At 27.8% G+C, this 24996-nt stretch overlaps 2 protein-coding genes across 3 annotated transcripts in view; one reads left to right on the forward strand and one right to left on the reverse strand.

The window, feature by feature from the left end:
* Positions 1–24996, reverse strand: part of Tk (tachykinin) — a 64430-nt gene that overhangs the window by 11979 nt on the left and 27455 nt on the right. The gene's annotated exons all lie outside the window — the stretch shown is intronic.
* On the forward strand, positions 87–11593 carry LOC147911077 (uncharacterized). The gene is made up of 4 exons (XM_087407908.1): positions 87–5991; positions 6071–6215; positions 7692–7900; positions 8077–11593. The coding sequence occupies exons 1-4, from the start codon at positions 5903–5905 to the stop codon at positions 8159–8161; spliced, it is 528 nt and encodes a 175-aa protein (XP_087264034.1). The 5' UTR covers positions 87–5902; the 3' UTR covers positions 8162–11593.

The following is a 24996-nucleotide window of genomic DNA, read 5'->3' on the forward strand; positions in this document are numbered from 1 at the left end:
ATATACAAAGTACAGTAAAATTACATCTTTAAAACGAACAATATATTGAGAGGTTTCATTGCAATTTGTAATTTAATTAAACATTAAAATGTTATTTTAAAAACATTATAAAGAAAATTAAGTGTTTCTCAACAAGATTCAATGTACGTGGGCATGCATTGCTGGCAATTTCTGTATTACTTAATCGCTAGGGATATGTAGTTTCCAATACTGTCGGAAGCAGTTTGATTGACTTTGCTAACTTTATTATTCAAATATTAGAAGTTTTGGAGGACGCGAGCTATCGAACAAACATAAAGTATAGGAAGCAGAATCTTTCGAGGTGTGTCACGAATATGAATGAAAGCAAAATCATGCGTATCTAGGAAGCGTATTACCATTGAAACGAAAATTAAATTTTGAAAATCTAACCAGACAGATAACCAGACGAAAAGTTTCTTAATAAATATAATAACATTTTTCCTTTACGAATATGTGCTTTTCATCGCAATAACAATTTAAAAATGTGTTATAAAGATATAATAACATAAAGAGAAAATCTTTTTTAATAACTAGTATTGCTATAAATTGGATGAATTGAAAACACATTAATTTCATGAATTGTGTTTTCAAATGGATGAATTGTGACTGATTTTGTTATAAGAATACAGAATAAGTTTATAATAATAACAATAATAATAATAAATATTCGCGTGCGGTAATGCTTTTAGAATATAATTCGCAGAAATTAGAATATAATTTTTAATCAAAAACTGATACCTTCTATTTATTTTAAAATTATATTATAACAAAAAAGGTATAGATAATAATCTGCGTGTCAATTTTTTATGTTATTTCATATTATTATTTTGCGATCAAAGATTTTTTTAAAAAGAATTTTTTTAGATTTTCTTTCAAAGTCTACTATATACACTTATAATTTATATATCTGCAAATCTTATGTCTGAAAATATTGTACAAAATGAAAAATAATTAAAGTATTGAATTATTTAAACTTAAGTAATTAATTATTTAAAATATATTTTTTATAAATAAAAATAAAAATCATAATTGCAATTATGCATATATGTTATATAATATGTACATAAGAATATATATGTAATTCATGCGTAAGTGTGACAAAATAGTATGACACAATTAATAGTAATAAATAGTAAGTAATTAATATAGTAATACGCGATTTATACTACTTTCTCATTCATTGTCTTTCGAAAGATGTAGGAAGAGAAGAGGCAGCGTGTTGATACTCGGTATATATTCTCATGAGAACAAAGCTTTCCTGTGAACAATTCATCCATTGCTGGAACGTGATTCGATAATGGTAAGAAACTTGTTGAATAGTTTCATATATATGAAGTAACTCTGATAGTCAAACACAATGTTGTACTATTCTGGATATAACAGAAATTCCGCAATCATGATTGCTTTTAGGATTGAAATCTGATGATAAAGAAGCTCTAAGAAATTTAATTATAAAAATTTTTTAAATATTTTTAAATAGACTATATTAACTGCATTTATTATTTTTAAAGCTAATTAAATATTATATAAATATTATGTAAAAATAAAGTAATTTATCAAATAGTAATTTTCACTCTGACATAATTGCTCTTCATAGAGATAATCGAAAGAAACACCTATTTATTAGTTATTTTATCTATTTTATTAGTTGTATCTATGAATTATCAATTTGCAATGTAATTATTAATGTAATTGATCCAATTTCCATAACTTTTGTTACATTGGACATGTAATGTGTTAACTATTATGTATTCGAAATAATATGTTAACTATTACGATTTTGTATTTGCAAATATGCTGATAATATTTATTATTTTATTTTTTCCCTTTTAATTTAATTTATTTATTTATATCTTTTGTTTTTTTCTACAAAATGCAAATTGTGCTCAAGACATCCGATTGACCAAATATTTACATTTCGATCATTTCCAGAGTTGGATACAATAGTTCCTCTACATATAGATGACACTCCCATACAAATATGTAATATTCTCTCGAAGAAAAGAGTCTGCAATACGGTCGACTTATGACATATTTCAAGAGGATATGTTACATTCTTGCTGGAGATGACATATGTCGAGATATTCATCGGAAAATCAATCTTTTACTGGATCTTATATCTTGACACTTGAACTGAAATACACTCCGCACGTTGAGTGCTTCTCAAAATATTTTGAGTCCTAAGACCCTAAAAAATTAGCCCTCTGATAACTCAAGGATTTGTATCAAAAGTTGCAACGATTTCCCGAATAAGGATAAATAATTTTTACTTTCTATAAAAGTTTATAATTTATTGATGTTTATTCGTTTATTACTGCTTTCTAATTTTTACATATTAATTTAATTTACGTTTAATTATTATTTATGTTAAGCTGTATTTATTATTGATAGAGTACTTTGAAATGTGAAAGATTATTTTATTACTGTAATAATAAGAATTACGTAATTGCTGCAACTTTTTATATTTATAGCATTTCCATTATTTTATTAGTCACTAAATTATTTGTTATATAAAATATCCGAAGACCTATCGCACGATACTCGAAAGGGGGAAGGGGGGGAAGTATAATCCGATTTCCATTCATGAATACGAATGAAATGCTTTATGCAAACATTACTGCAATGTAAACAGTTGGCACGTAGGATGTATACGAACGATTAAATTGATAAAGTTTATAAAATTTAGTCATTTAGTTGTAACTGTTGCATGTTGTATGATTACGATACGATTAAAGAGATAATCAGCATTCCCTTCAGTCATTTTGATAAATTTAATATTAATTTTTTTTTATAAGAAAGTCGATAAAAAATTATAACTTATAATCATATTTCAATTAAAAAGTTAATAAAGAAAATTAATTAAAGAATATTTGTTATTAAACAAATGTTAAAAGATATAATTAGATTAATAGAAAAGAAAAAGAATATTTTTTATTAGAAATTTTTATAATCACAGTTATAAATTTATATATATATATATAAATATATATATATATAATCTAAAGTTATTAGTGAAAAAATTATTGTAATTTGAAAAACTAAAATACTTTTTTCTTTTTTCTAAAGATGCAAGACAAATCGTGACTTTACCTCCATATCTCGCAAAAATGGAATGTAAGTAATCACACTATGCGACATCGAGTAAGTATCAACTTGTATACTGGATGAGTATGCGTCAATGCAGTGCTCGCTTAATACAAAAACAGCTAAACCAGCACATCGTTCCGACTCGTTTCTCACACCTTTCTCACACCTGTAATCAATCTTATGCCCCTTCCTCTGGGATTTCTGCCCACGTCGCCAGAGAGTTAAGGATGACCTTTTCCTCCAACGTTATACTCATTCCGAAGCTCATTACGCACATTGTGCGCGTTATGTCGAAACGTTGGCGCGATCTAATTTTATTTTTCAAATAAATGTTAGATCGATTAATGATATAAAATTATTAAAATAAAATAACCTTTTTGGGAACGAAACAAAAATATTAAATAAACAGGAGTATATATGTCAAAAATTAATATTTTTACCATATTTAACAAAATATCTTTAAATGTTATAAATATCTTTAAATGTTATATATCTACATTTATCATTTAACAATGACAACAAACAAAATTCATAAAGTATATAAATTATTGTTATTAATTTAATGATATAATTTCAAAAAATGTATTTTTACTTGTGATAACGTTATAATAATAAATATTAAAATTGATAAAGACCAGTCAATTGACAGTTAATAATAAAAATCGTTAGTAATAAAAAATAACAATAATAAAAAGCAGTTAGTAATTAAAATCATCATCTGCGCTTTATATGTGTTTGATTTGAAAATAAATGGATTTAATAATTTTTATTAGTAATTTAACAAATAGGAATTAAAATAAAAACTGAATTGTGTATTAATCACGAATTATCGAGAATATCTTTTAAGAACAAATACGATTAATAAATTTTATTTATACATCATGTTTTGTAAAATTTATCACAAGTAAATATTATTAAAGTGTTTTTTAATACACAAAACAATTCAGAGATTGTTAACTATTATTTTTGATGATTTCATATTATTACAGACAACTCTTTTAATTTATCGATTTATTAATAATATTATGCGTAAATGCAGCTTTTACGAAGCAAAGTTGCATTTGCGCAAAATTGTAATTGATGAATTTAAAAATTTGAATGGATGTTATTAATGGATCACTACTTTAATTAAAATATAACATACATATAATATAGGAAATTATGTGCAACAAAAACATTACAGTATTATTTATAAAAACATTACAGTAAATCGTATATTATATTGTAACATAATTATATTGTAATCTTAACATTACAGTTAACATTAAGGTTCTATATAATATACATGTGTTCTATATAATATACATGTATTCTATACATATTGTATACATATATACATGTATTCAAATATATTTATTGTATTAAAAATTGTTAGTTAATTGCTGTATTAAAAATTTATAGAATTGTAAAACATGAAACTATAAAATTTCAATACTCTAAACGAATAACGGAATGTAACCTAATTTTATAAAAGGTTTTATTGTTACACTGTATTGTATTTAAGCTATGTTATGCTTAACTCTATACATAATAAATTCGATTATTTTCGATAAACTGTACACAAGGGTTAGATCCTATATAATATATATATATTATATATATATTAGATCGAGATAATGTGCATTATGTTGCAAACCGCTATTGTATAGAAACCAACAATAATATAGCGATACATTAATAACTATAGCTAATACCAGTGTTATACTTTAATACTCTGGTAGAAGATTATAAATGACGCTGGTTAATTGTCGGATATGATAAAATGGCTACTAATCCTTGAGGAAATGAATCTAACATGTGGATTGCGCTAGTATTACACAACGTACATTTGAAGATTTCCAATTAAGAATAATTTATATCTTTTTTAACATTGATATTTAAAAAAGTAATTTTAAATTATTTAAAATTAACTAGAAATTAATTGCGAATTAAGAAATTGTTGCGAATTGATAATCAAGAACAACTTTGTAAAACTTGTGATAAGTTTTACAAATTTATAACAAAAAGAATGCAAACATATTTTATCAAAAAATATATAATTAATTTCTATTAAATTTAAAAACCTCGTATTACATATAAAAAGCAATAAATTGCTCTAAAAGAGTTCGATTAAAGTGGTGCGAGAGAGCGAAAAAATTTTAACATAAACGCAAGGAAAGGAAAAACGCGAAGAAATAAATTAGAAATATCGTACACTATATCTGAGAAAGGTTTAAGTTTCTCGATACTTTGAAGATGAGGAAAATGTCGTTTCCGAGATTACCGTTTTCCGATCGGAAAGCTTCCACGCTGTGATAACAGCCTTGTTTAATCATTTGTTCTGTTTCGTAACGATGATAGGCTGATTTCAAACGAGATCCGTGACAAGGCATATGCAATAGTGCCATCGGAAACTCACCAGTCGGAACCCGTAGAGGTTACATGATAGCTGCCCAGTTTAATCAGAATAGATGGTAATCATCTTATAAGCAACATTGTATTGATTGTTATTTGAGGCTTCAATTTTTGCGTGTAAGAACAGTTGTAAATTTAACAATCGTATCTATTTGTATAATTATATTCTTTTACAAAACTAAATTAAATAATAACTCTCTTTTTGTAATAAATTAATATAAAACTTAGAAAATAAGGAAATCAATTATATGAATATATTATATTCAACAGGCACTGTTAATTTTAACTTCATGAAGTTTTCTCATAGTATCGATAATAAAAATAAATCGATAGCGTATAGATTAAATATTTAGTAATTTTAATTTATTTCTCGTCTTTGCCAAATTTTTTGTTTATAAGTATGGTAAAATTCGTAACTTCGCCGTTTGATATATTTCACAGGCCAAAAAGAAAAACATTCAAGAATTACTCGAATTCACATATTATTACGTAAAACCATTATTTATATAACAACGTTTTTATATTCGTTATTTAAATAAACTTTAGAAATAATAATTATCTTTTTCAGTATAGCAAAATTTAACAAATCGGATAGTTATACTTCAAAAGCTTTAAAATTACGAGTAAATCCCAAAGGTGGCGATTTCGACAATAAAAGTATAAATAACCTGGAAGTACAAAGAAATGGAGACTCTTACAAGAGTAAATTAAAGGTTACTCCGTTCGCTGCAATTTGTTCGTAATTTTCTTTTTAATTTATTGCTTTATCGTATCTCCGAAGCTCTTTATCAACATTAGACTTTAATATATGTATATTAATAGTATTAATAATCGTATTTAATTAATAGTATTAATAAAACCGTAAAAGCTTTTGCAAAAAGTATAAGATTATCCAGATTCAATATTCGTTCAAAATAATCTTTTGCAGTCAATTTTTAATTAATACCCTATTCTCGCACACGTGATTTAACATTAAAAAGATGTATTAATGTTAAAAAATTATCAATGTCACTTTTATTGTTAAAATTTATTGACGAACTTTCAATAAAACGTGTTCATTTTCTTATAAAGACAAATATGTTCTGTCATAATAAATTGATAACAAAAGAAGAAATATTGAAATTATTTGTTTTTAATATTTTATATTGCATGTTTCACATTTTTTATGTTAAAACGTTTCAATATTACCGACAAATTATTCAACTCTATTGCATTAACATATAAAATAAATTAATAACATTGAAACAATACTTCTCATTCATTCATATTCTATTATTATCTGAAAGATCCAATACACATATGTGACGCAAATCCACTGCTGCATATCAGAATATTTCATTTCTATGATAAATGGGGAAAAAAAAGAACTTACTAGTACAAAGAACGAATTTTATACAGTTTGCGGGTAATGATTTACCGTCACATGGAAGTGTGTTGAACGGGCTTAAAAGTTTTAACGACAGCCGAGCAACTGAAAGGCTGCCGAGAAACTCAATAAACAAAATTCCTAGGACACATTGTCGTCGTGCTGCGATTTCTACGAAATTTCACACACTCCTACGTACAATAACTAATAAGAGGCTTTTAAACTTTCGGGTTCAATGACGCTCTGAATCCTCTGAACGCTTCCAAAAATTCTGAAGATAAAAAACGTTTATGTAGCCCGTTTGTTTTTGCCCGAGAGTGCTTACTATAATGAAAAATAAACCTTTTTTAGTCTGTATTTCGATAATCACTTATTATCTGAGATAGATCTGTGTAGCAAAGAAAAGGTCTTATATATGTTACAAAAAGTTTTCTTAACAGCCAATTAACTTAAAAATGAAGGACTATATATAGAACATCCTAATCAATAGACATCCTTTAAAGAATTAATTTTTATCATTAATTTGATAAAAGTTTCTTATTTTCGTATTAGAAAGAACCAATAGAAAATAGAATTTACTTTTACTAGAATTAACTAAAAATATGATTTTGTAATTGTTTAGTTTAATCCAATTACGAATCTACGAGTCTTCGAGATTAAATTATGAATAAATTCAAATAAAATAAAACATAATTTTTTATAAATTGTGTAATTAAAAATATATTCAACTAGAAACGTTTTGTACAATGGGGTTGAAAAAATAATATATAAATATAGACATATATATTTTTGTATTTTATAATATATGATGTATAATGAACAGATCAAAGCGAGTGAATATTGGAGGAATGTGCTCCGTAATCAGTGGCTGTTAGCGTTACAAGGAATTATAATAGTGATAATAATTTTTACTATTACGTGGTTTGGACATGAGGATAAAAAAGATGTCGTTGATAACAGTCCTGTGATACTCTGGCGTTCGATTATTGAGCGATTACAAGAAACCATCATTGACATGAGAACGGAATTACAGTTAAAATAACAATTATTTCAAAATTTTAATAAGCTATTTTTAATTTCAGTTTAAAAAATGAAAACTTCTTTAAATTATTTCATCTCTCAATTATTTCCTCTATCAAAAAACACTTCTTGCAATAGTAAATAAATCAGTACAACTTAAAATTGAATTAAATCTTATATCATTGCAGACCTTGTTACAATACCGAAGTGGATATTCAACAAAAGAGAAGAACGAGCATTTTAAAGCGAAGACGCAATTTCATGAATAGATAATAACTGGTGTTTTTGTAAACATAAGAAAAATTAAATAAATGTCTTTGTCCTTGTACAATACAAATTTAGTTCTTGTAACTCTCCATTTCTTGTAACTTCTTCTAATAAAATATCAGAAAGAATTTCAGATATTTTAAAAACTGTAAAAATATAATACTAACAGATGCTATGTATACTTTTGTCGGAAACATCAACAGTTTTATTGTAATAACTTAATCGCATATTTATAACGTATATATAAAATATTTACCAACAATTTTGCCATTTATAAAAAATATCAATCAGATTATTATTTTCTAAAATTTTCGGCTTTGTTATTTTCGTTTTTCATAGAAATAATCACAATATTATAAAATATCACTTCCGTTGCTGTAAAATAAACTAATTGATGCTAAAAATCAATGATTTTGGCTGTAACGAGTCATCGTATTATTTAAAATTCTATAATCTAATATAAAATAAAATGATATAATGAAATGTTATTAAAAAAAAAAATTCTAAATGTAATTAATATTGGCAACAGGAAAAATTTACTTTTGTAATTGAAAAAGCAGAGCTTGATTAAACAATCCTGATGATCAACTTAACTAAATTGGCTCTCATATTGTATGGACTTTAAATTGTGTTTTACATATTTTTCCTTCAATTTTTTAACCAGTTATAAAAACTGTATTATCTGTTTGGAACATATGAAAAACAAATTTATACAATACTATTCATTTTATATCTCAAATTATAAATTCCTAGCATCAAATATTTCCAATTAGGAAAAACCAAGCCAATTAAAAGATGCCAAAAAGTGATGCAGCAATTAACAATATATTTGATATTTATTTTTATTTAATATATATTTGATATTTATGTAATTTTAATTAAAAAACTAACAGAAAACACGCAAATTATAAAATATAAAATTAATAATTTTAATGTATAATCTACAAATCTAGAAATATGTAAACTCACTTTGCAGTTAATTATTCAAACTCTTATCTATCAATTTAAAATATTTGGTTAATGTATACAAGCATATTTGAAAACACAGTAAAGTATAATTCTTACATATTTTGATGATATCATCATCTATGCTTTCTGCTCTGTAACATATAATACCAACTATTTAACACTAAAAATTAATAAATTCCAATTAAAAATTTTACATTATATCTATAATTACTCTAATATTTGTGTTCTCCTGTATTTTTCAATTCACAACTTTGTTTATACAAAGTATCCCATGAGGTCAATATTTTGGAAAATATCGGTTATTTTAAGCAAAAATATTCATATGAACGTGTATCATACTCAGAACGGTTTCTGAAATTGAATGCACAGTTGCAAAATTATTGTTAAAAAGAGAAACACTATGTACTTCTTTTAATAATTCATTCTCCAAGTGATACATTTAAACAAAATTTTACCGTTCCAACTATTTCGGAAACTATTTGGAATAGAGCATACGTAAATAAACATTTTTGTTTAATGACCGATACCTAAAATATTGACTTTTCCTCCTGGGACACTCTGTATACATGGAAATCCAAATATATCTGTATCAACGTAAATAAATTGTCCGTTAGTTAAATAAAAGTAAATCAATCATCCATTAAATTGGATTAATATTTTTAGTGACAAAAAACGCTTCATCAAACTTCTACAAAATATATACATATTTTAAAATGTAAACAAAAGCAATTAATAAATGCTATATAAAAGATAAAATATAGAAACATTAATAGAAATTAGTAACTTCGCATCACTTTTAACGTTATATAAAGTACTGCAGACCCCAGGATTGATGTTTATTTTCATTCGTATGTTACTTATTTATTACTTCATATTACTTCTGCTGGCCAGAAAAACCGCGTAAAAGAGAAAACTGGGAACGCGATATTAAAACAAGCGGTGCATGCTAATGCACAAACATGCTAATAAAAATTGCCACGCTGCAATCTGGTTGTCTATGTTGACTTCTTTAGCTAGTAAAAATGCATCCAACATTTCTCTAACGTTTTGTCTTAACAAAAAAAAAATTTGCAAGTCTTGGTAAAACATAAAAAGTTACATTATAGGATTAACATTAGTATAATTTCATTTTTGGAATTATTTAAATATAGAAATGCCACTAACATGTGATTATCCGAGTAGAAAGAAATTTCAAAAGAGGGACGTATTGTTCCGCTATATATTTTTATTATTTTGTTTGAAAAACATTACAGAAATAATCATCTGCATTTTAAAACGAGATATTTTTTTATTATCAAGATAACAAAGAACTCGTTGTTTGTAGATTTCAAAGAACAAAATATATATTTCGAAATTCTGTATGCACATAGAACTTCCAATAGGAAATATTATTTTACTATGTATTTTAATATGTATTTGCTTGGATAAAATCGGACATACAATCAGCGGAAGTCAAATTAATAAAAATCTTATATTAAATTTTTTAAAGCGTATATATTTTTTTATTTATATCACGTGTTTTGTGTGAACTGTAAAAATATAAATTTATGCTAATACTTACATTTACATTTAGATTTACATTTAAATCAGATTCTTGGCTTACGCATATTTTCTTGTATTATACAAAACATCTCAAGAAGAGAAATCTTGTGAATTTACATGAATCATGTAGATTTATATTAAATTTCGAAAAATATCGATCGTACTTCTGTATCCATATTCACAGCTTAGCTCACACGCTGTCGCGGATTCCTGGGTTTTGCGTGCGACCAACATCAGCACTGACATGCCAATAAACAAGGTGCATCCAAATCGCGATGCGAAGGAACATGATACATCGCTCGCTGCCTCGAGAGATTTATAAACGTACGTCACTATACCGAGGTTATATTCTGAGTCACATATGACATAATGTCGAAAAATGGGAAAATAGATTATCCTGGTAATGACGATCGGGAGGATATTCAGTGGTTTGAAAATTACGAAAAGTGCATCAAGACCAAACATCTTGAGAGGCTGAAAAATGAAGATATATTGAATTACATTAAGGACGTTGAACAAAATTGTCGCCTCGAGATGAATAGTGGTGACGAAGATTATGCCTGTACAAAAAAGTCCAGTAATTGCAGCGTAAGGTGTTCAGGTACACGATTTAAATCATTAAAAAAAGTCAAACCTAGAGTAACGAGAAAAAATAAAAATATAACTTTAAAAAGGAAGACAAAACAATCGTCCAACCATAATATAACGAATGCTTGCAATTATTGCTGTTCGGCGCGAGAATCTCATTTTCGCAGCAATCCTGATTTTACTCGAGAAAATTCAAGAAAAGACCTAAATACTTTCACTAAATCTGCCTATCAACATTCAAATTTACCAAAAAATTCCTACAAATATCAAGCAACTTTACCTACATTCCATAGTTGGTATTCCAGAGAGAATCATAAAGAGTGGCCAACAGTTACAAAAATGTCCAACCTCGAAGTTATCGAAAACCGGTCTCAGGACGCTATTCATAATTCCGGAAATAACAAATCAAAAATTAGCGAGAGAAAATCTGCAAAAGTTCATACGTTTAAATTGCGCAGGAAAAAACTTGACGACTCAACTTACAAAAGTTATCCAAGTATTACATCTAATGAGAAAACGACAGAAAGAAATTCTCGTTATAATGACCGCAAACAGGAAAGAGAAATACGGATAAGAAAATTAAATAAAGAAAGTGACATCAGCGACTTTGTAAATCAACAACCACTTAATAAAACTTATTCCTACCGAGATATGGCCTTCTCTTATCAGGCTTCATTGCAGAATGGAGACTATAATAGATATTATACTTCGAAGTATCCTGTAAGGAAATCCAGACAACTGACTGCTTGGGATTTGAGTTCGCGATCCAACAGGTTGACGGAATCAGCGAGACTGCCCGAAAGAAGTTCGTTACTGCAAAGGCAAACTTCGCAATGGGTGAATGAAATGGAACCTCCGCCGAAAGCGTTCAACTCCATTATAGGAGCATCGATTGATAGGAGTTACCAGCGAGAGACGAAAAGTAAGAACAACATAAATCAACGGCGACGAAAGCCAAACGTTTTAGGAGAACGAGAGTCGTCGTGTTATCACAGGCCCGGCCTCTTAAAAGAATCCGGGAAGCTGTGCCAAGTGGAACGCACCCATGAAGATAAGCAGTGGCTCGACTGCTCTTGCGAAAACGCCGAGCAAGATGAGACGATGGGCTACTTGAGATACTGTTGCTCAGAAAATGTAAACGATTTCATTCGACCACAATATGAAAGTCGACCGAATACAATGAACAAACGAATCAATTACACAACACTTCGCAGAACATTGTCCGAATCAGTACAGTCACAATATAACGATAAAGGAGAATCTGAGTTCAACTTATCGATGGCAGAAGATTCGCAGAATGAAGAGTATAATTATGCATTTGACGTCTTCGACGATGCGAGGAATACTTACGACGATGCGATCGACGTGAAATATTTAAAGCCGCACGTATCATTTCCAGGCTATCAAGCGCGCCGTGACTCGAACGAAGTGGTTCGGGAGTATAAGAAATCGAGCAATGATTTAAAGCGTAACCAGGGAAACTCGATGGCAATGCGGACGATGTTACAAAACAAGATTTCCACGAGATATCCTAAGAATAAGGAATTCTCTTTTGTGACAAGAAAACCTGTGTCGGGGGATTCTTCAGAATTAAGGTACGATGCAGCAGAATCCACATGTGAATGTAAGGAGTCTTTCCACGATCCTCCAGTGTGTTTAACTGGTTCTTGTACCTGCATCGAAAATGACGAGAATGCAAAAAGAAACGACAGTGATTCATCGCGCAGGATATCTGATACGGTCTACAATTGTTGTTGCTGCTCCTGCTCGTCATCTACTTCTCACGACGAAAAGGATCCGGTAAAGAAACTCGAGTCTTTCTGCGAGAGAGTAAAGGCGGTAAATCAAGACATATTCCATAAATCATCGAAATCCACCAGTCGCAAACTAACCAATACGCAAGAATATGTTCACGGTGATAGCGACGAACAAAATCAATCCGAGTTTAGCACCGAGAGATTCACTCAAAGAGCAAGATCTACCGAGGGAGAACGGTTAGCGAATCATGCTTGTCTAGGGCTTGGAAAGCACAGTTACGGAGCGAATCCGGAGAAGATTTTTATTTATCCGCCGCGAGGAGAAAACGGTCCACCTTTGACGCTCTACAAAAGATCGTCGAATATTCGTTGTCGTGTGAAGGGCAATGCCGATACGGGATTTCGCTATAGCGTAACGTATGTGCAAAAATTTATAAGCCCAACGTGGATGCCAAGTTTGACGCCAGAAGATCCTTCATGGGAAATCGATGAAGGATATAGCTGTTCTGCCGATTACGGCTGAATCAGCGGTGGCTTCAATCAATTTCATCCATTCGAAGATGAATTTGCTCCGGTTGCAATCACACGGAGCAATTGCGTTAATGGAGATAGTATGGATACACTTTCACGCCGTTCGTAAATTTTTCATTTTACCTACTCAGACAGTTGTATGCATAAATTGAATCGATCGATGTAAAATAGCTTAACATATAAGAGAAAATTATTTTAAAGGATAAATTATACGCTTCACACAATTCTTTATTTAAAAAACCTAATATTTTTTACTAATAAATCTTTGGTCCACAAAAATTGGATATAAGATCTAAATAAAAAATATATTTGTCGTGTAATATGCAATATATTACAGTCGCATCGTGTAATATATAATATATAATCAATAGATTAATATACTTTTTCTTTGTAAATATTTATTGAATTGTATCGTGGCACATTTAAAATACATTAAATTATTAATATAATATTTATTAATATAATATTTATTAATATAATATTATGTTACCGTAGACATTAAATTTTTAGTTCACCGTTTTATCACATAACGTATGAATAGAATATTTAAATATGTATAGTGATAATTTTTTTACATTTCCTTTATTTTGAGAAATAAACAGATTTGTAAAAGTAATTAATTTAAAACACAGTTATTTTTTGTGAAGAAACTTTTTTATAGAGGTTTTATAAAGAGAATGTAAAATTTATATTATTATGGAAAATATTTATTATATGTGTATGTAAAACAATGTGAATATGTACGCAATAGTCTTCTTTTTTATTAAATAAAGTAAAATAAAGTAGACAGTTAAAATGATTCACTAACAATTGCAAGATTTTTTTACGTAATATCTCCCACATAAGTACGTAGGTATGTACGCAATTTCTCCTCTCGAATACGAAAAAGCAAATGTTAACAAACATCTACTATCTAAAACGAAATGAAATTTGCTTGTGCAGTCCTACTACTAGAGGCAGTGTATCATTTGTGAAAAGCTCAGCAATCAAATCGGAGCTTTTCCAACGTGAATGCGACATAGATCGAAATGACTTTTCTTAACTCTGCTTATATACTTAAGAAAGTAGTACATTACGCATTTCACCAAGAACATTAACTAAAGCTTTAAACTTAATTTTCCCTTCGTTCAGATATATGTAAATACTTACAATTAATAAAAGCCATAAGTATTTTTCTCTTCTATGTTTTTAATGAAAAATATCTTTTTTACAGAAAAGAAAGTCTTAGCTATATACATAACTTATAATAATATTAATAATAATATTAATTATTTAACAATCACTTTATTTATTTTAATAATTATAGTGTCGTTAGATTATGCAATTCTTAAAACTGAGTCTTTTTAAATTTAATTTAAGAATTAAAAAAAATATTTCTTAAATATATTTAATATTTCTATAAATATAAAAGTAAATATCATATCTTATTTTTTTTTTAAATAAATATTCTGCATATTTAGAGAGAGAGAGAGAGAGAGAGAGAGAGAGAGAGAGAGAGAGAAAGAGAGAAAGAGAAAAGCAAATAAATGTCATAATATTTTAAATAATTTACATTTTTATAAAAATGTGTAATTTTTTAGTAGTTGATTTTTATATCTACATATATGTTTAATATCTGTCATATGTGTATGTGTACATATTTAACAGAAATCATCAAAGTTACATCATATACGAAAGAATATTAAAATAAAAAATATGGCATAAGCGCAATTACCTGATGCAAATTTACAAACGTAATTTGCCGAAATTTTTATCTCTATCAATCTGATTATCCATGAATAATATTAATGAATTTATATATATTTAAAATATAATATTTATATGCATATAAATTCTATGTGTATCGTATGTCATCTGCGTAGCTTAAGCACGTTGACGTTGATATCGAATAGGTACACAGGTGTCTTCAGAAGAATTGACTCACAAGGACATTAACGTAAAACGAATTTTCTAGGGACGAATCTCAAGGTACTGCTACATTTATGTCTAGCTAGTAGAGTTGCAATTTTAGGGAGGCAATCAAGGTATATCACGCTGAAGTTTTTTCTTGAAGATATCACCCAAAATAAGATATGCAAGATAAGGGAAAAAAAATTCACTGTACTCAGCGGTTTTAATTAATTATAATAAAATTTAATTAAATCTGCATATAATCTTACAATCTGATCAAAAACGTTTAAAAAATTTTTTAAACTTCGTTTTTTTGATATCATAACTTTATTTTGATATCATAATGCTTCTTTTCTAGATAGCAAAGATTATAGACTGATTCAATATTTTTAGACAATTTCTATTAAAAATTGGGTTCTTTTGACTTAAATTCTATTAAGCGTGACTTATCACAACATAAATTATAAGGCTTGATTTATAATTTGCATCATCATTGTAACAAGTAAAAAATGTACATATCGATTTTCAAATGCGATTACTCCAAAGTATTGTATTTAATTCTCTTTTCTCTCATTGTTCTTTCCATCACAGAGTCTCACGTAACGATGATTTTGTAAAGGAAACATCCAAGCGAAGTAGACAACGACTGGCACAAAAGAGTTAAACCACTAATGAGATCGCGCCAAACTTTTTCGTATATAAACGGTGGTTAAACGAATGAACGTGCTTTTACATGTAGGTGTATTCAATTTTCTATCTTCTAAAGAGGTTTTGTAGCTATAAAACTACATACAGATTATCGTTTTATTTTTGGCAAAAACAAAACGAAGATTTCAGTCTATTATTAAGACTTTGACAGGATTTAAATGCAATTATATCTCCTTGCTTTAAAAAATTAAAATATACGCATTGTACAATTATTTAATATAAAATAATTTAATTGTTTACACACACACACACACACACACACACACACACACACACACACACACACACACACACACATATACGTATATTAATAAACTGGAATTGCATATTTGGAATGTTTTATATTCGTAATTACTTTAGCAAATTCAGTTATATTGGTGTGATCAATCTCAAAGTAGTACAACACGATAGGCGACTTTAAATTCACGTCACGCTACATAAATTAGATTCCCGGTAATATGTCTGTGCATTGCGTGTTACATTGCGTGTTTCGTCCTGAAACTAGAGAAAAGGGTATACTACGATAAAAAATCGACAGTGACAGATACATATGTATACGATGCACTCCGTATAAAAAAAATCGATAGCTGGTGAGATCCTAAAGTATTGTTTACGGCCGAAGTGATGATTCTCTGATAGAATCTTTCTAAATATCTCTAATAGTACTCACAATCAGAATAAAATATCAGTTCTTCGGAAAAAAATGATCGTATATATTCAATTTTCAAAAATATATTTCATTTATATCGGTATTATATATACCCTAATTTTACTACTCTTATACTTTTATATTATTTAACATTTTGCCTCTCTATCATATTTTAATAAATATTTTAGTAAGTGGATTATTGTAGTAATTCTCCTAGAAAATTACAATATTTCAATTGTTGTCGAAAAATGTTTCGACATATTTTTTATATTTTTACGATAAAGCCAAAATATACTTCAATTTACATTATTATTTCCTTCTACTGAAGCATATCTTGAGAAAACATTTCCTTTTGATTATATATGACATATCTATAAATAAATAGAAAATGTTTTGTGCAGTAAACGATGAAATACTTTGTGAGAAGACTGTGCGAGTTTTTTGAATTATGAGAATACATGTTTCAGATTGCATAAACTAAGTTCTTTTACTATTCTTATCACAAATTAATTAATTTTTAATATTTTTCACTAAAATTTTATAATTACAATTAAATCAATTCTTACAATTTTTTACCATTTAATTTTAAATATCAATAAATATCTATAATAGATAAATCATTATTCTACGCAAGATTTATTCCAAATAAAAAAAAAGAATGAAATTATATTTTTTATATTTAAATGTCTAAATTCTTCAGAAGCAAAAATATGAAAATTTCGATCATCTATGTATAATCTAAAAATGCTTATTACTTTGACATTTTCGTCCAACGATAATTAAGTTCAAGTTAATCCAAATAATCTATGCTTGAAGGAAAATGCACAAAATCTCGAATACTTTAGATTGTATATACACTGTGCCATATACGCTCTTCTCCATCGTAAAAGACTGCTAGCACCCTGTACGCTTTTTTTTACGTTTTTAGCGTAAATGCGCTCTGCACTTTTCCCGTCGATAATAATTTGGCATTTTTGCACGAAATTTTTTGAACGAATTTTTGCTTTCAAATTATTATTTACATATAATGCCTTTTCGCACAATGTCAGTGCTTACTCACATACGCGTATAAAAGTCTGTCACTTTGTTGTTTCACTTCGTATGCCTTCGTTTTACTCCTTACTAATGTCAACTAAGGATAAACGCAAATAAAAGGTCACTCCAACTTTAGCAAATAAGAAAATCGATATATATTACATTAACAATTCTCCTTGTATGTTAATAAAAACATACAAATATTATACAAATATTATACATAATTATTAAAAGAATAAGTACGTATGGTGCAATAAATTATCGCTTAGATTGAGTAATAAAGCAGTAGAGATACAAATATAATTTCGAAAAAAATTGAAATGAAAAAATATTCAACAAATAATAGATGGAAACAAGAAAGAAAACAATACGCGGAAATGGATTGATTCGGAAATGAAACGGTAGAGAATAGTACGATATCGTACTGGCTAGAAACTCGACAAATCGACCAACAATTGCAAATAAATGCAACAAAAGCTACAAGAAATTGAGGAAACTATGGACGAAAAACCTACAAACTTCTTCCTCGATTGCCTTATACAGTATCTTCTCTTCAAAATACTTGCATTCTACTGAATATATCAAGATAAAACAATATTTCCTGAGAATTCTCAACTACCGCTTCTTTAATAAGGATAAGTTGATTTCTAAATTTGTGAAGAGTTGAATACACTTTATCGTTTTTAAAACATACTATTACCAAATGATTTCATTTTAGTTAATTACCAACAGGATTTAAAACTAGTAATATATCAATACAAAATATTAAATTGCTTGCATAAAACAGGTGTTATTTTTGTATATTAAATATGTATAAAATACAACAAATTCTTAAAAAAAATATATACAACAAGTTCTTAAAAAAAATTGTTCGATTAAAAACTCTATAAAACATATAAGATTATATAGCAATTAAATATATGACAAAAGTATAACGCAAAAGTATGTAAACTTTTTAATGCAAAAAGTTTGTTTCAACACAAATATTTATCTTTAAAAATTTGATTAATCGACTGCAAATTTCGACACTGCGTCTTGAAAGTAAAATAAAAGTGTATTGCTGTAATATCGAATAACTGATAATGTTAGATGAGACATTAGGTAACATTATGACATTTGTGCGTTGGCAATATGTAGACGTCTGCTGTAAATGATTTATGCTCACAAGATTCTACGATTTCATATTCGCATACGATCGCGTCATATCTTCTGGATCTAGCCATTTAAATAGTAAATATGTATCAACTCTGCTCTCGCGATCTATTCATAACCAAATGTACTCTCTCGTTTCTTCATTTTGACGTTTACTTAAAAACATTTTGAAAACTTCTTTAACCTTTAAGTAAAATGGGGTGCTCAAAACACTCCAAACAAATTTGATTTTTATAGTTATAACTATATATATTATGTACGTGTATATATATAATTAAATTTTCCATTATTTATATTTTTATGAGAATAAAAAATGTAAAAATAATTAATTTTAAGATTTCTTTTAAGTTAAATATTTATGTTAAATATTTATTATTTTCTTGCACTATAATCAATTTTACATTTTTCATCGCATTTTAAATTTTAGATGTTAGGTATTTAAAGAAGTAAAATAATGAAGAAAGCGAAGAAAATGGTTCAAAGAAAAAATGTATATCTTTTAAATTAATTAACATCAAATTTTAATTAATAACTCAATATTATTTCAAAGAGTATTATACATACTTATACTTGTATCCTATAATTCACGTTCCTATGATTATCATTCTCGCCTAGTAATTCAATTCTAATTACCGACTTACGTGAAAAACTTGTAAAAAAAAAACGATGAAATGAAATTGGAGAAACATAAGAAACAGGGATAATCTCAAATAACAGAGATATTATGATCTATCAAAAGGTGCTCGAGTAGAATTTCACATTTCCATAGAAGAGTTATAGTTTCATTTATAATGATTACTGTTCTCAATTTTATAATGCTATATCTTCTAAAATCAACTTCTCTATATGTATCCACGCACAGTAATATTTGTATCATATTATTATATATTATATTATTAGGTGTTGGAATTAATTCGTAGCGTTTTTTAATGAAAGAATGTTATTTATTTCACATGAGCATTAAAAAATACATTAATGAAAGTACTTCCCATCACTTGTAAAACGCTACGAATTAATTCCAACACCTAATATATAATTGGCAATATCTTGTGACGAGATTAGTATCCTTTTATTTCCGTGATCTTACAGAAAAAAACTTCATAATGTACACTCCTCTGATTTTTTTCGATTTTTTGTAGAATAATATAGTAGAATAATATAGTTGAGCTATTGACTATATATATAAATTAATTGCAATAACGTTGTAGAATTATTTTAAAATAAATTATGTTATAAACAAATAAAATATTTTAATACTTTCTTTTAAAAAAATGTGAGCATTTAAAATGTGAACATTTAAGAGACGAAAGGATTATTCTACTAATAATGGAATTTTTTTTAATTCCTAAAATACATTGATATTTCATGTATTACATGTAAATTACAGTATGTACTAATTATTTTATGTATGCAGTTATATTCTTTTCAACCGTAACAAAAAGTTGTAATGTACCAATAAAATGCACAGTCTACAATACACAATCACTAAGTATAATGTTTTCTTGTAAATACAAACATTAATAAAAAATTTTGGTAATATACTTTTACACAAGTATGTCAATATCTCAAAATATTATTGATCTGGAATTTTTATAAATACGTTAGTATAATAAAAGACACTGATTTGATGTTGTGCATAGAAAAGGAATATCTATCTAACATTCAAAATTCTACTATTTCAAAAATTTATGTAATTAGATTAAACATGGTTAATAGGCTTTTAGAAGCAACAAAAATTATTAATTTTAACTTAACGAAATTTTGTCTCGTTAGATTGAAATATAATTTTTATGGCTCAAAAGTCATCCAGGACTAATCGAGATGATGATAATAAATTAAATTACTTTAATTACTACGCTCTGTTATTCTTCATCTAATCTTCGAATTGAATGTGTAAATGCCTGACATTTTATTTTCTCATTCTAAACACTTTATCATAATATTATGATAAAGATATGTATTACCAACAAATTTAAAAAATGATATCGACAAATTAGATTAAATTGATAAGCAATCCGATGGATATACAATATTAAGTATTATACGATATTTTCAGTTTTAAGATCACTCTTAAGAAACGGATTAAAATCGCACTTCTCTCTTCGTTTCTTCTTCTCACTCTTAGAATAGTATTTCTTCGACTACCTTCCGAGCGTGAAAGTGCTCTTGGAGCTTTTAAGGCAGCAATAAAAAAATCATTAAATGTTGGAAACGTTGCTCTTCGCAACATTTTACATTGAACAATTGCACGTTTACGTAATGAAAACATTTCGAGAGACACTGATTTTAGATTTATCTTATAGGCATGATAAATAATAATTTAAAACAAAATTCGTGTAAAAAAAATGTAACAAATAATAAATATTTTAATTAAGCATTTAATATAATCAAGAATAAAAGCATTTTAATATTCATTTTATCCCAAGGAAAATCTTCATGAATAATGATCATACTTTTTTATTAAGAATGCCAAAATAATATAAAACGTGTCTGAGTAAAAATTAAAACGTAACAAAATCAGTGGATTGCTGTTCTTCTAATTATTCAAAAGAATAACATACTTATTTTTCTTTTACAATCATTACGAAATAGCGCGGAAAGTTTCAAAAGGAGTTAGAAAAATCACCTGTAAGATAATTCTCTCAGTGATTCTCTAGCTACAATGAAACTGCTATTCCTACCTTCTTTCCTTTCTACCTTTAACGTTTTCTTTCTGCTTATAACGTTGAAACAATTACATATTGCATTGATCGAAAATAAACGATACAATATATTAAAGGAGTATTAAGTGTGTCTTCTTTATTTTTGTTCTCCTAAATTTGTATCTTTTTAGTTATCGCTCTCTCGGAAAAAAATACATCCATGCAATGCAAATGAATCGTATGTAAAAAATATGAATGGATTGCTTTGAATAGAGTAACGTGCGATATTCTACGCGTGCTTAATATGAAACGTATTGACCCTTCCTTTCCTAACTCCGTGATGACGACATATATGGGATATACGGACGTCATTGTATTATGGTATGCTAGAACGCATCTTATGCGTCATTCTATGAGAATCAATCTTCTTTCGTTATGAGTTATAAAAAATAAATTCCCAACAGATTGTAAAAATATCTTATGCCTTTGTACCAAATCTTCTAAACGATATAGTAACTTGCGCTTAAATCGAATAAAAGAGCGGTTATATATTTTTAGTGAGACGTTTAATCTATTTATGCAGAGACGTTATCTATAGGCTATTCCTATTTATATATAAGATCGTGAGATACGTAGCTCAATGATTACTCCAAACACGAAAGAGGCGGCAAGTGAAGTAATTTCAAAGATATTTTCACACAAATTTTTATAATCATCTTTGATTTTTAAGCAAAAAATTTTTTCGCTTTTGATATACATGCTAAATATATATTAAATTATAATTAAAATAATTATACGTAAATGTGTCACAAATTTAAAAAAAAAAAATTTGCTTATAAACCTCTATAAATTATTTTTATAAAATAATATAAATTTTGCACGATATATTAATTCATTTATTTTTTATTTTTATTAAGGATATATCAGGCGTATAATTTTTGCAATAAAGCCCTATTGCACCAACATTACTTCGATTTTAAGTGAGGCTTAAAATCTCTCTGTTTCTGTCTCCTTTTCGCTTTAAAACAAGACAGAGAGAGTTTTAAATTTCGCTTAAAGTCAAAATAACGTTGGTGCAACCCAGCCTAAGTGACTGAAATTTATACTTTTCACATAAAAATAAATGTTATACATATATTTTTTAATATATATATTATATGCATATGAAACAATTCAATATTTATATTTATTCCTTGACTGTAACAACACGTTATTTGAACTTGAAAATTTGAAGTGAAAATTTTAGACGGTTGATACAATCTATACATGGCTGTAAATTGTAGGTAAAAGAACGTTAAGCTCTATCAATCGTCATAAAGCAGAGGTTCATTATTTCAAACAAGATGCTTTAGTACTTAGATATAGTTTTCGTAGCTATAATTAATAATACAATTTTATACTTTAAATAAAATTTTTTCATTTTATCTTAATTATTTTGTAAAAATATGTCCACTTCTTAATGAAGTCATTTCTAATCCAGATTTTAAATTACAGCTTAATAATTTTTTTTTATTATTTTCACATAAATACAATATAAAAAAATCTGTAACTTTTTTACAATTTTTTATTTTGTTAAAAAAAGCGCGTTCCGTATTTCGTGCATTTCGTTAACTAAAAAATACGTGTGTTATATTTTTAAATATTTATTTCTTTTTTATATGCATAATCAGCTTGTATCGAAGTTGGAATGACAAATACCAATGAACAAATGCCAATAGAATACTGATGCACAAATATTTACTGCATATTGAATCGTCATTAACCGTTAATAAATGACCACTCAGTAAATGGTAGGAAACATTCCAAATTGACCGTATTAATCTTCTTCCCCACCCATTGAAAGACTCGAAACGCGCTTCAATTTGATAGGAAAATATGAAATGTTCTATGCGTTTATAAGATCATCTCTAATATGGATTTTAGAACAAATAATTTTTGTCGGGGATAACGTAAGAAAAACAGTTAAGATGCGCACACGTAAGTCTTGAAAGGAAATTTACCTATGATTTGATAACGAAACGCATAACAATGATAATCGAATTGTCTTCGAACAATGTTAGTTCGACAGCAAACGTCATAAATCACTTTAACCGACGCTTACATCCGTCAACCGTCGAGGATTCATTAAGAGTCACTTGTCGTGGACGCCTACGGAAGGCATGCGTGCGCAACTGCAAACTCGATATAGTCGTTTATAACCGCCCAACTCTAATTTGCTGGCTCGCCGCAATTTCACAGCTCGAGATTAAATTGTGACGTTATATCCATCGTTGTGAGAAAATGTCAAAGACTGATCGCCGACAATGTAAAATAGCGCGATATAACAAACATCTGACAAAGCAACTCCATATAACATAAATTATTCCAACAACATTACAATATTCCATCAACATTGCAGTAATACTGCAAACGTTGCAGCAATAATGTTGCTTCTGTACTATATCGGACGTGAACGATATTACAGACAATGTATAAAAACATGGTCAGATAACGTTTACTATATAAAAATAAAAAAAAAAGAAGAGTATGTTTTACCTCGGAAAACACACGTGCGAGTAGCTTTCACCGTTACATGGAACTAACGTGCATCGTAAAATGCATCGTAACTTCCTGCGTCGGAAGAGTAATGTTGAACGCGGTAAGTACGCGATTGGAGGATGAATCAGATCAATATCAAGCAAGTCTGTCCAAGGTTGAGCATAGAAATGATTGACAAAAATAATTGACTTCCGCTCGTTTTAACGTACGTTAAAGGAAATTAAAAGCAATCGACGAGCTAGTAAAATTCGAGTAATCTTTAAATTTATATTCCTCCGTTACTTGCAAATTCGCCTTTGACTAGGATTTTAAATTCCAAAGACAGCGTTTGCGTTCTACACTTCATTTCATTTAATAATGGAATGTAACGGGATTCTCAGTCCGAGATGATGTTGCATGTAAGCTTTTCATGAGACAAGCAGGATACACAATTAAGCAACCACAGTTAGTGTTAAAAATGAATTACGAATATGTTACGAATATATCTATTTTCCATTATATTTGACAATCATTAAACGAGGCTACTTATTTTAAATTTAGACGCAGTTTACACATTCAAATAATTTGCATACGCAATAATTTCATTAAACAAATAAAATTTTTATATTATTAATTCATTACAGGTTAGAAAGAAATCGTACAAGAGTCAATTAAAAGTGAATTATTATATTTAGAATAATTAATATATACTTACATTTACAATCATGTTCCAATACTAATTTTGATTGAAATGTTTGCAACGCAACATTACTTTGAATTTGAATTTTTTAAATCAAATATTTAATCTAATTAAATAAGAAAAATCCTATATTCGGTCAAAACGGATTTTAGTATTTAAAT

Source organism: Acromyrmex echinatior, chromosome 1 (assembly GCF_024713525.1).
Source record: "Acromyrmex echinatior isolate Ae372 chromosome 1, ASM2471352v2, whole genome shotgun sequence".
Classification (NCBI taxonomy): Eukaryota; Metazoa; Arthropoda; class Insecta; order Hymenoptera; family Formicidae; genus Acromyrmex; species Acromyrmex echinatior.